The sequence below is a fragment of the Charadrius vociferus genome, unplaced genomic scaffold, assembly GCF_000708025.1.
Source record: "Charadrius vociferus isolate BGI_N301 unplaced genomic scaffold, ASM70802v2 scaffold72, whole genome shotgun sequence".
NCBI lineage: Eukaryota > Metazoa > Chordata > Aves > Charadriiformes > Charadriidae > Charadrius > Charadrius vociferus.
The window spans coordinates 7524001-7540737 of NW_009647830.1; the positions used below are offsets into that span (position 1 = coordinate 7524001).

At 38.8% G+C, this 16737-nt stretch overlaps 1 protein-coding gene across 1 annotated transcript in view; it reads right to left on the reverse strand.

Annotated features, from left to right (window-relative positions):
• Positions 1-14398, reverse strand: part of TMTC2 (transmembrane and tetratricopeptide repeat containing 2) — a 159450-nt gene extending 145052 nt beyond the window's left edge. The window contains exons 1-2 of the mRNA XM_009882663.1: positions 14232-14398; positions 10734-11301 (exon numbers count right to left, since the gene is read on the reverse strand). Coding sequence (XP_009880965.1) covers positions 10734-11301; positions 14232-14398 — 735 coding nt within the window. The remainder of the gene's footprint in view (positions 1-10733; positions 11302-14231) is intronic.
• Between the last annotated feature and the right edge of the window lie 2339 nt (positions 14399-16737).

Consider the following 16737-nt stretch of genomic DNA (forward strand, 5'->3'; position numbering starts at 1 on the left):
TAGAACTGGGATAAAGATACATAGTTTGATACTTTTTTGTTCTGGAATAAATTATACTTGGGATTTTCTTTGTAAATATACAGGATTGCATAGTCATAGAACCTCTCTTTTTTTTTAATCCATATTCTCAACCAGAATTACCCACAAAAAGTCAAGTTCACTCTTAACAGCTCAGGTCAGAAGAGGTAAAAATATATAATGCTTTAGACAACAACAAAAAAAAAAGAAAAATAAAATCACTCTACAAAATTGCTAATGATGACTTTCCACAGATTTCAAATTACAAGGAGCCAAAAATGTTATACATAAAGTAGTCCAAAGGAGCAAGAACTAAAGTTAAAAAAAATGCCGTTGCCTCTATTTTAAAACTCATGAGAGCTATTTTGTTGCAGTGTTTTGCCACTTCTAATAATGTCTTTTAAGGAGAAAAGACTCCAAGTAAGAGATAGAACTACAATAAATGTATGTTTTAAAAATAAACTGTAATCTAGCAATCCCTACTAAATAAACACTGCTGTTGATGCAAGCTACACTGTGCTCTACAGCAGTACAAGCTGCCCAGGATACTTTTAAAACATGCAGACTAAAACATGCAAAAAATTTATCCATAACCCCCAAAGTCCTGTTTTCTGGGAGAGAAAGAATTTACAGAGACTCGATACAATTCTACCCTCTCTTTTCCCTTGCTCCCTCATTGCCTTTATTAACTCAATATGCCCCTACACTCACTTTAAAGACTTCGTTGCTATGGGAATTTATTTCCATATTTTATTGTCAAGGAGAAAAACAAGATTTGGGTGATTAAATGTCACAGAAGCTCTGACTTTTGCACAACACAATCAAATCTACAGCCTCAGAATTAAGCCGTGTATGTGTCTGAAAGTCTTACCATTCTGATCATAAAAAGGTACATATGTTCTATCTGGCATTTAAGAGCACGAAATACACAAATTCTCCCCCAAAAAGCTTCTGGATAATTTTAACATCATTTCCTCATGTGCATTTTCAATTAGTTTCCTAGAAACTTAGGAAATAAAAATATTTTTTGTCCCCCCATCTCCCAATGTGGACTATCCCCAGCATCAAGGGATTCCTCTTTTTTCTAAGAGACGTTCAAGGTTAGTGAGGCTAGAAATTTACCCCCGAACAACTGACCCATAAAGTCAGCTACAGGATTGCAAGGCTGTGTTCTTTTCCTCCCCATACCTAATCTACATTGCAGCTGGAAAAAGAAATACAGGCATATGTACCAAATATTGTTCAGTTCCTCCAGTAAATATGCCAGAAAATGTTTGCTGCCTTCTATCACAACTGGCTGTTTCCACTGTAAATCTTGTACACTTATATTTTCCCTCTTTTTAATATTGTAACTGTCTACATAGGTTAATGTTTAGAATCACTCAGCTTGGAAAAAGCGTGCACATAATCATTAAATCATTACAACTTAAATAAAAATGAGCATAACACAGGAAATTCAAAATTCAACCTAATAACAAGAGAAAAGTCTCCCTTGTGGTTCAGGGTTTGCGTATGTTCCTGTTCCTTCAAAACATGTTCTACCAGGTCTGGAATCAGAGCTTATGCTCATGTACCAGGAATGGCTCTCTCTCAGGTAAGACTCTACGAAGACAAGTGCCTTTGAGAATACAGTTCTATCAAACAGACTCAGGCAATGCTTTCTGAGCACTACAGTTCTGAAATTTAAGTGACTAAAGTTAAGAAGCTAAAAAAAAAAAAAAAATCAGGATCCTGATCTTCACATACTCTCAGCAGCGTTACCTTTCCCGAAGGTGCCGTAACACATTGTTGGGAGTCAGAACTGAGAGCACCAGAAGCTCCACCTGCTCCTTAATTTATTTGATTCTGACTGGGGACATACTTAAAGATTTTTTTCTCCTGACACTATTAGAGTGTGCCCTGACTGCTGGGAGCAGACAGTCTAGCTTGCTGTTTAGCTGTGATCGACCAAGTGCGATGGGTTCATTCAGTGAAGCTCACCAGGAACTAAAAGCACTCAGCACTTCATCAAATCAGGACATTTAGATGCCTAAACATGACATTAGTAGGCTAATGTAAAGTACTTATGATTGAACATCTATATGCAAGGTGCAGGTATAAACTTCCTGTCTCGCTTTTAACAAACACAAGGGATACATACTTGATGAATACGATTATGAATGCATGCCTTTTAACCAAGACACCAAAATATGTTTAAGCGGAAAGTCATAACTCCTGAAGCAAATCTACATGAAAGGAATTACACCAGGAGATGTTTAACTCATTAAGACACCACTTGGTTTCAGCACTGTATATTGTTTTTCCCATTTTGTGGCCAGTACCCAGATAACTGACTCATGGGAGAAACAGAGCTAGAGGAAAAGGGACATAACTTTCCAGCTCATGAACAAACATAAAACTGAAGATGGGCCAAAGCTGCATATATTTCTTATCCCTTCACAGGTACCGAAGTCCCCTTATCTCAGCATAAAATACTTAATACGTTGACCATCCCTACCAAAAAAAAAATTAACTGTGCTTTAATACTGACATTTTTAACAAGAAAATTGCCAGCTGTTAGAAAAATCCCATTTTACAAAGTTTCTTCAATTAGGGAGCTAAAGTAATCACTAAGATGAAGAAAAAACAACACTTGCAAATATTCCTGATGTTCTGAAACACAGTCGCTACACACAGTGGTAAGTTTGGTGCTTTCACTTGATTCATTAAATATTTCGAAAACATTAAAAGCTAGGAGAGTAACATTGTCAGATCGATATTATTTGTACAGGTTTTGTAAACTGCAAAGTAACAAGTGCACCAATCCCCTGTAATTAAATGGTACCATGAAGAAATCACACTGTTCTTGATACTAGTAATTGGCATGTAACCTCAGCCTGAAAAATAAGTGCTAGCACCAACTGTGCAAATCCCCTGGAAGCTTCTTCACCCTGTTCCTCAAAAGAGATCCCTTTAAAGACAGGGGGAAGAATGGAAGAACTCTGCATACTTTGCATGCTATCATGCAGTGTAAATCTTATCCAAGACTGAAGACAGTGACAACCTTTCTCTAGCAAACTAACCTGTCTGTTAAACTGAAGATTCTTCATGCCTTCACAGTCTCTGCAAATATGAAAAAGGCTTCTCTTTTTTTTATTCACTTACTTTTTCATTAAAGAAGCCTTTGCTTTTTCCATCTTTCCAGCAAGGAATTGTCAAATATAGTATCCAAAATATTATTGTAGACTTCAAGTGGGTAGACAAAAGTAACACAGATTTTAGTAGCAATTTCAATAAAGATATTACAGATTTAATATTAAAATATAATCCATTTTAAGACAGTGACTTCAGCAAGATATCTTATGATTCCTCATTTTAAAAAAGAAAAAATACAACATTTGCTAAATTTGCCTTAGGATGCTGTATTTCAGTCATATGTGATCTGTTTCAGTGGTTTAAATCACCTCATGAAAATATTTTCAGGAAACAACAGCTATTTATACATATTGATGTCCAATTCAGTACCACTCCACTGACATCACAGGGACCTGCAGGAGATCAATATCCCTGAGAAGAGAGCTTGTGGAGGCCGATCTTGCTTTTCTTATTTCAGGATCAAAAAGAAAAGCAGCGAGGAGCTGTGGGAACTACAGGAAACAGCAGTATTAGCTACTTGAGATTGTCAAGAAAGAAGTAAATTGCAAAAAGCTTCTTTTGTCTAGGAAATATCTGCTGGGGGGAAGGGGAGCGATGGTGAAGACTATACAGGCCTCATGCTGCTGCCATCCAGCAGGGTGAAGAGAAAAGCACCAGGTTGGCTCATCCGCAAATATGAGCAATGTATGTGCAGGCACATTCGTCTCAGCATTTCCACAATTTTGTACAGGCTTAAAGCTGCCAGAAAAATTAACCCCCAGCTGACCACCGCAGAATGAGAGATCACAGCAAGGGAACAAACTGGGCCCCAGCTGGCAAAGGAGCTCCCAATCTTTTCCTCAGGTCTTGAAACGCGAAAGGTTACAGCGCGCAAATGCAGCACAAATGCAACATTTAACAGCTTAGCACACTTGAATATGCAGCTCCTATTAGACAAAATGAACCTGTGAGAGGTCAGGTCTTGTTTTGAGGCTGTAAGTTACTTATTATTTTTAACTGGGACAAAAGTAGTCTCAAGGAAAAGCGCGTTTACTAAATATCTGACTCCAAGGATGAGCCTTGTCCCTGCGGGGGAGCGGCTGGTGCCCTAACAGTCTAAATACTGCATTTCAAAGCCACGGGACTAAGGCTGGACCATACCCACGCAAGTCCTTGAAAGAAATAACTTACAAAATAATAGCTTACTGATCAGATCTGCCAAAATATCCAGGCCTGTGGGTAAGTTCAAGCATAATAAAATTCCTTAGATTGTAGAAAGTAAGCAGAAAATAAACCATCGAGCTAGATTTTAAATAGTGATAAAACTGCTGCAAAATGGCATAACTTGTAGCTGGAGAAGAGGTGCAAACCCAACAAGACCGATAACCACACTGCTAAAGCTTTAGAGCTCCTCAGAAAAGCAGGATAAAACTGCCAATTTAAATCAAGAACAGCATTTTATTTTGAAATTGCTTTTCAAAGCATGATAGTTCTAGAAGTAGCGACTTCAAAGAGTAAAGAATGCATAAAGTGGCTTATTTCGAGTTTAGAGAGTTCTCAAAAATCAGTAGCTTTATCTAATCCCCAGCAAGTCCTACTTTGAGCAGGAATCATACCTATCACCCACAACTAAGGCTGTTCCAAGACCATAAAAGAAACTGTGTTTTATAAAACTTGGTTTGGTGGTTGACCATGTCATCCACGGAGGCCCCAGGTTTACATCATTACCTTAAATAAAATATAGGCCTCCAAGAAAATTGCTTTTTACAAAACCAATACTGTTATAATAGCACAGAAGGTTAGATAATGCATTCTGCAATCCAATTTGTGGTTCACATTAAGTTATAGATACCAATAACTAATTCCACATGTGAGACAGGCCCCCCGGGGGGTGGGTTTTTAATCAAATAAGTGATGGGAAAAAAAGAGTTTTCCTTATTTCAGTATAACAAAACCCCTGTACTAACAATATGTTGATATGGTAAAACGTTACCATGCTGTAGCAGTGAAACATTAGTGGAACATGCATCTGGTTTAGTTATTTCTGTAAGGCAGTTTGTACACATAAACCACAGAGCAATAAATATTTTATCATAACCATTATATTAAAAATGAGGTTTAAATGCATTTGCCCTATCTTTTTAACTAATGTTGTCCGGCTCCATTCCCACTTAAAAAAGAAAAAAAAGGGGGAAAAAAGAAAAAAAAAGGGAAAAAAATAAAAAAAGGAAAAAAAAAAGAAAAAAGAAAAAGGAAAAAAGAAAAAAGGAAATAGGAAAACAGGAAAAGAAAAAAAAAGAAAAAACAGAAAAAGAGAAAAAAGTAAAAAAGAAAGGGAAAAAGGGCAGCACAGTAGGGTTTATATTAGCTTTGTACTACTAATTGGACAGAAGACTGTGTACTGCAATGTTGATTAATAGTTCTGCTCTCAAGCTGCAGATTGCAAGTACAAAAGAATTAGGCCTCTGAATTTGCATATTTTCTATAATTAAAAACTTGATCACAGCTCTGTCCAGTGGTCAGGTTCCCCGCTTCCCCCCCTGCACTTTTGGTGGTTTAATGTGTGCAAGCCTAGCTGCTGACAGGTACCATCATCTGATACATATGATACATGACAACTCAAGCAATCTGCATACCTGCTATGCAACTTACATTTGAAATGACTCAAGGTCTAAAATGCTGAAAAATCAAACAAAAGCCTAACTTTCTTCCATAATGAATGCTTGGCTCCAGCAGAGTACCACTTTTTTTTTTTTTAATTGTTCTCATTTGAGACAACTCATCTATGACCGCAATAAATACACTTCCATCAAAATCTGCTGACTTAAAGACAGAGAATACATTCTTGTCAGACAGAATAAAATAGAGCTAACCAAATGAAACAGGGTCCAAACTGACAACTTTGCCAGCCCGAGTGAGAACATCACAGACAGACGGGAATACAAGACTTGGCAAAAGGAAAAAAATCAGCAGCCAAGTTCTACTGAATAACCAATACGCAGATGACAGGGGAAAGAGCTGGATAGTTTAATAAGTAGCTACGATATACATTTTTAAAGTGCATTAAGAATAGCTTCTAAATAAGGGGTAATATTCATCCGCTCTGCTGGTGGTCCTGCTCTGCAGCTGCCTTGTTCGGAAGCCTTGCCAGTCTACTCAGATCACACTGGGATGCTGTCATGTACTTGATGTGACAAATCAGGACTCACATGATAATAGGTGTGAGCCCAGTAAACAGCTACTGGTCTTGTGTAGTAGCCACCATTTCATACTTATTGGACACTCTGCCCAAAGATAAGAACAAAATGGAAAAAAACAGGCTTGTCACCCCAATGCCATCTCCTATCATCTGCTGGAGCATTTTTAAAGCTGCTTTTACCAGCTTATCCTTCACTGACCATCCTGAAGAAGGTCAGTGGTTTTACTATTCTTTAAACATAATTAACCGTGTCTTAGCTTCCTGAGTGGTACATTCTGAAAAAGCTCATAGAAGCTGAAAGCCATAGTCTGGCAGCAAGGCAGCTCAGGTCCTTTAACCACCCACTCCCCCAAATCCCTCGTTCCCCACTCCTTGTTTCTGCCCCCTCACCTCAACTTTCCTCTCAGCATTTGCCAGTAAAGCTGTCTGTGGGGCAGTGATGAGGACTCGATATAACTGAATTGATTAAGGTTTAAAATAACTCCTAGAGATACCTTTGGGATATTTGGGGGGACTTTTTTAAGGGTTATTTTTTACCTGCATTTCCTCTCAGTTACAGTTTGCAGCGCAGCCTAGGAAACAGTTATGTCAGCTCAGCTGGACAGGATTTAGTTTAAGTTCATGTAGATTGAAAAGGGTAGCTCCTTTCTACCATTTCGTTACGAAGCTAGTGGCATGCTGTTTATTCTGCATTCAGTTTAATATTGTTACTGCTTACTTATTTAGTTCAGATTTAAGCTAACCGTCTCTTAAAATTATTTTCCTTTCTTCCTTGGATCCGTTCCACACTTCTCCCCTCCAATGCACTACAAAAGACCGTAATTTTTTCCCGGACTGCCCTTTTTGATGTCTCCCCCCCAACACCCCGCTGCCCTCCACCAGCATTTACACTGGGAAAACACAAAGCATAAATTCCAAAACAGGTAAATCCACACAATTCTTTCTAATTGCCCAGACATTCTAATAAAAAGTCCTCTGATGAGATGGGGGTTTGTTTGGTGGGAGGGTTTTTTGTTTCCATTTAAACCATACTCCAGTTTTTCAAATGCTCAAGCCAGTCGGATAACACAGAGGACTCATCTGTAGATGGCTACTTTGGTCTCGTGCAATTTACAATGCAGGAATGTCTTTTCAAGCAAAAGGAGGGCAACAACATTAAAAAAAAAAATCCTTAATCCAAAAGTTGATTTTGTTTGCTTAAGGAGATGTTACCGTTTGTTCTAGGAAGAAAGAATTTGTTCTTTCTGGAAGAAAGAATCAGTTCTTACTAGAGATACATTTTATTTAAGGCCAAAGCAGCAGCAAGAAAAAAGCAACACCCAGATAATCCCAAACAGATGCAGAGTTGAAAGGTTTCTTCATTTTTGCTTGAGTCCGTGTTTTAATTCTGAATAACGCCAAAATTAATCTGTTGGCTACATACTTTGGGGGTTTACTTTGATTATTTAAAATACAAAACTTAGGAAAAAAAAAAAAAGGCAAAAAAAACCCACTTGTCTTTATCATTGTATGTACAAACACATAGAATCAAACTAAACCCAAAGCATTTAGTAAGAACACTTAGCTCCGTTCTTACTAATGATTTCAGAAGAGCCGTTATCACTTTAAAATGCCAATCTTACAGTGTAATCATCTTGAAATTATTTGAAAATAAATCTAAAAAGTAATTTCAAATCAACAGGACAGCATCTAACTTGCCTAAGTGGTCAGGACTTACCAAACATTGGTCAGACATGCTACAATCAAACCCCAAATTTCTCAACCCTAAGTGCATTGGACATTCTCAAATTATCCATCAATATCAACTAAATAGCATCCTCCAAAAACAACTTCCAGTCTTCAGATGGAGCAGGCCAGAGACAGTCTCACTAACCTGAACATTCTCTAAACAGTGTTTTATGTGAAAGGGTAAAACTCAAAGACCAAAAAAATATAAACACAGTGAGAAAGTGCTTCAGAAAATACTGACTTAAAAGAAGGCAATGCACTAGAATAACTACTTTCAGCATCTTTTTTTTTTTTTTTTAGGAAAATTGTAATGTTTCTATTGCCCTAAAATGTTTTTATTATACAGTGTTAAGTACCCCTGAAGACCAAAGCATTTGCTTTAATTTGCTTTTAAGGTGCTATGTTTGTTCCTTTTTGAGACACCTGTCATTATTTATTTTGAATTTACAGTGATTATCCTTACAAAAGGCTTCTATTTCACTTCTTTACTTCTCATGGAGTGCTTGGGAAAAGGAAACTCTGATGCTAAAGGTAGAGGCCATGCAAAGTTAGAATACAAAAGAGTATACAGACAAGTATTCAAAGAGAAACACTTCTCATAGCAGGCTAGGTCAACGAAGACATTCCTGGCATCCCAAGCCCTGCAGGACGATGTGTTCTTACAAAAACATAAATAATTTGACAATGATTTTGTAAAACTTAAATAAAAAAAGATATGTTATAACTGAAGCTCCCAGCTGAGCTCCTCATCACTGTAAATGACTGAACAGAAGCTTCCCTAGTATTGAGAGAAAACTTGGTCAGCAACGCTCAGCCTGAAAAGATGTACAAGGAAAATGTAGCCTACTAATTTAGTGAATTAGGAAATGCATTTCTGGCAAATTAAGTAAAATATTCATATTTTTGTTCACTGTAGTCCCTTGCCATAAAATTCCCTCCAGCTATAATCCAATCTCCATAAAGGTGTGTAATCTGTAACGCACGGAATTATTATTTCTATCATTATAGATGGAAAAACATTGAGGCATTGACACTAGTTGGATGTCCAAGACAAGTCTGATGCAGGGTGAAAAAAAACGCACAAGCCATGTGTCCAAATGTAAACCTCCACACCTGGGAAGAGAGGTCTTGTGTTCAAAGAGTGAGGATGTGGAAGCTTGGATTTGACCTGTGTCACTTAAACACAGGTCTTTTCTGAACCCATTTTACCATGACCCTGAAGGGGAAAAGGGGGGGAAAAAGCTTTTCCCCATGAAAAGTTCATCACAAATGACTGCGAAGGTTTTGGTTTTGAGCAATAAGTATTCTGTAATAAAAAACTTCCCACCTCCATGACTGTGTCTTGGTCATGGCAGGCTGCAATGAGGAAAGGCTGTGAGGAACACTAGTTTAGATTTGGTGGGAAGTCATGCACAAGGTGTTCAGAATTTTCTATGTGCCGTCTGAATGTTTTTACCACTGTTTAACTCTACAGGATAGGCTCTCTGTCTTACCTCCAGGGTCTGGGATTCCTGAGGGTTGGCCTTAGCAATAAAGACCGAAGCAAAGAAGGCACTTGGTTACTCTGCCTTCTCTGCATCCCCTGTCACCAAGGCACCTACCTCATTCAGCAGTGGGCCGCCATTTTCCCTAGTCTTCCTTTGACTACTGACATACTTGAAGAAGCCCTTCTATTTTCCTTGTATACTACAGATACATATTCTATACAAGCAGAAGTCATCACTTCTTTATCAAAATCTACAACTTCTTTTGAATTCGAGTGAGAAATCAAAATTTTAAAATCACGGTGTTTGAGATAAATTGCAAAGCCTTATTTTGTTTTATTGCTTTTCTTGGTTATGTCTCACTGAAAAATGAGATAATACATGTCCCTGTGAAACATGTTCATTTTGTTAAGTCAGTATTTTTCTGAAAGAAAGCCATTTTGCTGAAAATAAAATTACATATACTCAGCTTACTCATTTGTACAGCACCTGATGTAAATTAGTCTTGATTTCAGCTGCGGTTTCTGGGTACCACTAAAATACATGCAGTTTTGGGAGACAGAAGTTAAGGGGGCTTGGGTGGGCTTGTATGTTTGCTTATCCTACTTGTTCTTGGGAAAGAAGTTAAAAAATGAGAAATACTTACTTTGTTAAGGCAATAATACATTTGGGTCATAGCTCCTACTAGGGGGAGGAAAAATACTTGCCAAAGGCACGCACCCAGGTCCTATGCATCTCTATTAAACTAGAACAATAAGAGCTCTACTTTTGCCTCGGGGAAACTGAAGATGATATCAGCTGTTGAACTTGCATGCCCGACCAAACTAAGCTGAGTTTGCAAGATACAAGAGGATAAGAGCATGAATGAATTCTTTGCAAAAGGCAGCCAGATATCCAGTGCTCGACAGCAAACAGAATGAGGAGGGAGCTGCTGGAAGCAAGGAAAGTAATTGAAAAAAATACATCCCCAGCGTCAAGTAATAGCAATGGATAATAACACATTGTTTAAACAAAATGTAAAAACCCTAAACTAAACTGCTTTGAACATTCTTGCAGCATTAGACATCTGTGCTTATTTTGGGGAGTTAACTAAACTACTAAGAATTATTATGTACTTGAAAACTCATTTAGCACCTGTTTAACTGATCAGTGCCTTACGGATACCTTATGGGAAAGAAAAGGAGACTCACCTTGTATAAAGCAGGAATGAGACGCATTTTCAGCCGATGAAATACAAAGATATCGTACACCGCTGAAATGGCCAGAACAGTCACTCCTTGCTCCTTCCACAGCATGCTGCATCCTGCACACAGCCCCGCTCCCAAGATCCAGCCCCAAGTACTCAGTGAGGAACCTCTTGTGGAGCAGTGCTTCACATAACACATCAGGGAAAGCAGAAAGAAGAGGCAGGCTCCAATGTCTGCCCTCCCTACGATCCCTGCTACGGCTTCCGTGTGGATCGGATGAGATGCAAACAGCAAGCCTGCTATCAAGGTCCAGTACCCATCCCCAAACAGGATCCTGGAGAAGTTTGTGAAAAGGCCTGTGACTGCAGCATGTAACAGGACGTTTACGAGGTGGTAGCCCCATGGGTCCATCCCTCCGACAGCATGGTTAATGCGGAATGAGAGCGTGCAAAGAGGTCTGTACGACTTGTGGCTCCCACTGTGAGTGAGCAGTGTCCCCCAAAAGTCATTGTAGAAGATATGGGTCCATGGAGTCTCAGGCAGAAGGTCCTGGTTTGTCTTGATAGCTCGACTACAAAAGACAAATAAAAACTTCATTTCAGCAGATGGAAAAGGGTACAAATGAAAGGCTGTGAATACGCAATCACACTGCTACCACAAGAAAGAATGGCATTGCTTTGGTGCTGCTTCAATTCAAGTTTTGAATTTTTACAGGAGGTGTTAGAAAGCTACATATCTATTGACTTCTCGATAAAACAGAATTTCCATATAAATTGGCTTTTAAAACATTAGAAACAGATGTTACACTGCTTCCATTAAATTAAAACACCCTTCAGTGACATTCTTCTGAGTCTAACCCAGGAGTAATCGGTTAAGATTTGATGAGCTATAATTAAAATGTAAAAGAAATATGAAAAACTGACAAACATTGTAGTTGAAACAACAGATCCTCCAGTAATTCAGAACTAAAACCCCAACTGGCCTTTTATATTGAAATTTTAATTTAGATGTTGGAATGAGTCTCACTGACATGGATGAACAATAAATACAGAAGTTGGTAGAAGCATGCAAATCTGTGGTGCTGCACAGGGCACTCCCACAACTGTCTCGTACATATTTTGACTGACAACTTTTTCTGCCGACACCTTGCTGGAGGCAGACAGCAGAATATTTTACAACAGAAAATACACCTTCTCTTCAAATGTCTTATATTTACAAGTGAGGAAAAAAATATTTTTAGGTTGTAGAAGCTTATGAATTCAAGTCTGTGTTAGCTTGATTGGAAAAAAAAAATGTTGCGGCTTTCAGCATTTATGTTTCCAACCACCCTGGCAAGGACTGGTGCCAGCCATTAGCAGTGTCCATGTCTAATTCAGTATTGTAAAAATCTGTCCCCTATAATGTTTGTTCAAATCAAATCATTTGCATTTCAAATTTATGCTGTGGAAGAAGGTGTGAGACCTGCTTAGCGCAAAAAGATGACTAGAATTTAATTAGTTACTTGCCTTCATAACCAAAGTTGTATTTAAGGAATTCTTTTAAAGACTCATTGTTGTTACTACTGAGCTTAACTCATTTAGCATTTATTTTACCAGGGTAATTAAGAATTCAGTCAGCTCAAGACTCTTCTATTAAAAATATTAAACAAGAGAGATGATTTTATCTAATTCTTTAGTCCCTCTTTCTGCCTTTCCAATAAATACCTTCCCATGATTAATAATTTTTCAATTCAAATGAAGAAGAAAGAAAATTGATGTGAAACTCAGGCCCGTGTTTGAAATGCACTAGTCTAATTCATACTCTGAGACTCTCCTCACATTCTCACCCCCAACAAAATAAGTCCCTTGGAACCTGTATCAAAATCCTATTTTTTTATGCTATTAGTTTCAGGAATGTTGTCTTGTTCTGCAAAGAAAAATGCTCAAACACTGATATACTATGCCACAGAATCTCCATGCAAATACTCTAAATACCATGCAGCTCAGCACTTCCATTGTCCGGAGCACATTGCTGTAATGCTTTCAGACATGCTTCCTCTCGGCATGTCCTTTTGTCTCCGAGCATATGGAGGTTATGGAGAGGTCAGCTTAAATCCTTTAAAGATCTGATGATTCTTTCTAGAATACTTGAAAATTTTCATTTTGACTTCTGCTTATGCAGTGGATCGGGTTGCTTGTATTTGTTTTCCCAACCCCACACACATTTTTCTCATTTTAGTCCAGTCACAAAAGAACATTGGAAGAAAACAAGACCTTTGTTTTCACATTATTTATCTTGTCCTTTGGTGTAGTCCTTTCCTGAAATCCAATTCCTCTGCTTGTGATTTCAGTTTGTAGTAACACTCTCAGAACCATTATCAGAAAACTAGGAGTTCAGCGAGAACAAAGCAGGTGTTAGGCTAGAAAGAGTCCTTCCTCTGAGAAAAACCTAATGTACTAGACTACAGACTCCCAAATGCTAAGAATGGCTATCAGATGTCAGGATTTAGAGTTGCAACCTTAAACTGCAAAAGTGTTTTTTTCTTGGGGAAATACTAAGAAAATAAGCGGCAGTAATATACCAACACAACTGCCCTTCCCTGAGGCAGGGCATTCTGCTAAAAAGAGCCTAGATGGTGCACAGGTCATTCCCAGGAAATGGTAGCTTTTATTATATTTTTTGCAAATATGACCATTTCCAATACTTGAAGCCATGCAAGCACTTTAAAAAAAACGAAATGGAACTGCAGCTATCAGTAAATATGTATAAAACAACCCCACACAATGCTGCTACACTTGTTAAAAGAGTCCAACCCCTAAGTTGATCATTTTCATGCAGCACATACTCATATTGGACTATTTCCCACCAAAAGTTAACTGCTTTTCTCCAAATCATAAAGAAATCTATTATACATTCTGAAAGCATTAGTTCAGTCAAATTTTATTTGCAGCCTTAGCAACAAACGATGCAACCTTGATCCCTTCCTGTTCAGTCCTGTTCATATTAAAATTTTTAAAAAGAAAAAAAAATCCAAACAAAAACTCCAAAGAAAGAAACACACCAAAAAACAAACCCTAAAACAAAAAATCAACAGAAAGCCTTGAAGGAACAGTATTGATCACTCATCATTTGGGTACCGAATTCAGCAAAAAATTCTGAAATACTCCTAGTTTCTCATGCACATAAAGGTAACAGATTCTAATGCCTGCCAGTCTACGTGAAAAATACACAAGTTGCCAGTTCCAGCTTAGTCAGTGGTCCAGTAAGGTTAAATATTTAATTCTCTATGAGTCAAGATTTGAAATAAAGTTAAAAGTTCTTTCCATACAGTTATTTTTTAATAAATGTTTGAAAGTAAACAGAAAAAAAAAAAAAGTCCAGCTAATGCTTTGGGATATTAGAAAAGTCTAATACAAGGGTGAAGATAGATGTCCTACAGCAAAGAAGCAAGTCTCACATAGGCTGCTTGTTAACGTTCAACAACTACCTGTTTCACATTATAAAATGTAATAAAAAGCACACTTGGTCAACATTACAATGGACTGTGCAGGAGGATGCAGGAATACGAGCATCTGTACCAGAGTCCGGCAGCTCTGTGTCATTATGCCCTCAAAAGTGAACAAGGTCTCAGCAACACCAAGGACAACACCCTGGACACCATTACGGCGGGTCAGACAGAAACAGCCCATGGGCGCATAACCAGCCAGGGCTGTGCCCATCTGCATCCCCACCCTGGCTGTCTAACCGCACTGGCAAGAAAACCATGAAATTAAATGTTTATCTCAGTGAAGAGGAGAGAAATACAACCTTTGTATCTAATCAAATAAAAGAATAAAGATAAACAGCACCAAATTGCTCATGTCAGGACCCTGAGGGCGCTAATAAGCCTCCACAGCCCTGACCCCTCTTCACCGGTTCCCCCCACTCTGACCCTGGCCCAGGCCTCCATGTCAGCCCCCTGGGGCTGCCCCCACACCATGGGCCCTGCCGAGCTGGGCTCACCTGTGGGCCCATGTCCCAGCCTGGCCTCAGCCCCATGGAGGTGCCCGAGGCCCAGGGCTGGGGTTGCCCTGGTGCCTCCAGCTGCCCTGAGCCTGGCAAGGGCAAGGCCCCGTTTTTCTTTAATTACTAAATTAACAATCTGTTAACTAAGTGTTGATGCTTAGTCGCCAATTTCAATGGCAAATTCGAAAGCAGTCCTTCTTCACGGCCTGGCAGGTAGCGCTGACATGTCCTTTGTAAAGCCTCCCACACTGGCAGCCACCCGGGCTCGCTGCAGATAGAAAATAATATTAATTGCTGGCTCCGGGAAAGACTCTGGGATAAAGGAAACTACAAAACGCCTTATTAGCCTTGTCTTCTCCTTCACTCACAGTTTACCTTCAGGTTACGTCCCGCAGATTAGTCCAATCTTGCTAATGGGCATAACAAGAGAAACTCTCCAACTGCACTCATCACTCACACACAGCCCTAAACTCTTCTCTCGCTAAAAGGCAGCGGGTCACCAGGGAAAGTCATTTTTCAAAGCTCCAACACAATTGGCATTTTTACTTTCAAGCAGCCTCAGATAAGGTTTGCAGACTCAGTCAGGCAACTTGCTTTCTTCAATTTTTAATGCTTGCCCATTTCACGCATCCCGGGAGAGTGGGATATCTTATTCAGTGTAAAACAAATGGATGGGTTTGAGAAGGGGCAGAGGGGAGGAATCAGAGTCAGCTAACAATTCTTCAAAAATGGAAGTCTGAAGAAAGACAAAAGCTGCAAATGCAAAATCATGATTTCTAATTGACTTGATAGAATCCTCCTGCAGTAAACCGCTTATTTGCCTAGGTTGGTACACACCTTGAGTGCAACTCAGTAAGATTTTTTTCATCAAACTTAAAAATGCCAGAGATCCAGCAGTTCACACATGCACGTATACATGCATACACACACACACACAAAAATCCCAGATGTTTTTAAAATTAACAGCTATATATGTCCTAAACTTCTGCGTTAGTGCTAAACTGATCCAGGTGTTAACACCGGGGTAAAAAAACAGATGCGACATTCTGAAGTGATTTAACGCGTTAAGCCTTATGTCCAGCTTCAGCATTGCTAATGGTCCCCATATGCTGAAAAATGAACATCAGCATTTGAAGCAGAGAACATATTTTAAAGAAAAAGGAGAACTCCCAAACGTGCACACAGGAAGCCATTGACCAGCCCTCTCTCACATAAAATGGATAGGCAGCGATGGACTGGCAAGTCTCTACCTGGACGTTCTTCATTGTTTTTCCTCAAGATCATTTTTTTAATATTATTCATTTACTACTTTTCCATAAATAGCAATGGGAAAGAAGCCTAGGGTACTTTTACAGTGGATCTTAACAAGTCATCCTAAGGATGCTTTCAAGATTATGTTACTCATATAGACAACAAGCCTGAAAACACAGCCAGAGCCTACTTTTTGGAGTACAAACAGCTTCACATCCCCAAAGCACAGAGCAGCTGAGTCAACGCTCCAAACTACTTACAGGCTATCTGTTAGGCAGGTGCGTACTCTGAAAGCAGGCAAGTAGAGCTTGTCATGCTTTGGACAATCCTCATACTTGCCTTAGGCTACAATATACATGTAGTCTGTATTGATAGGGTAAAGAAAAATCAGAAAATACTATTTAGTATGTAGAGATGTCTTAAGAAAGTGATAAGCATAAGTACATGAAAGCATATTCATTTAAATGTTTAATTATAAACTCAAGGGAACTCCTTGCCATTCTGGTAGATTTCTGGTGGCAATTATATCTTACATGTTCTGTATTAAAGTTCATTCCTTCTCAACAGTTGTGAAAAGTGGAAGTTATCAACAAATCCAGCAGGCATTACAATTTTATCCATGCCGCTTCTCACAAAAAGATCTCTATATTGTATATCGACTAGGGACACCTGCAGGAGACCAAATTCTGTGCATCCTTTGGGTTTCAAGTTGCAGCTTTCAGTTTCTCTTCAGAGCAAATTTTCTTAGGTGAATCTCTAAGGAACAGCTAAT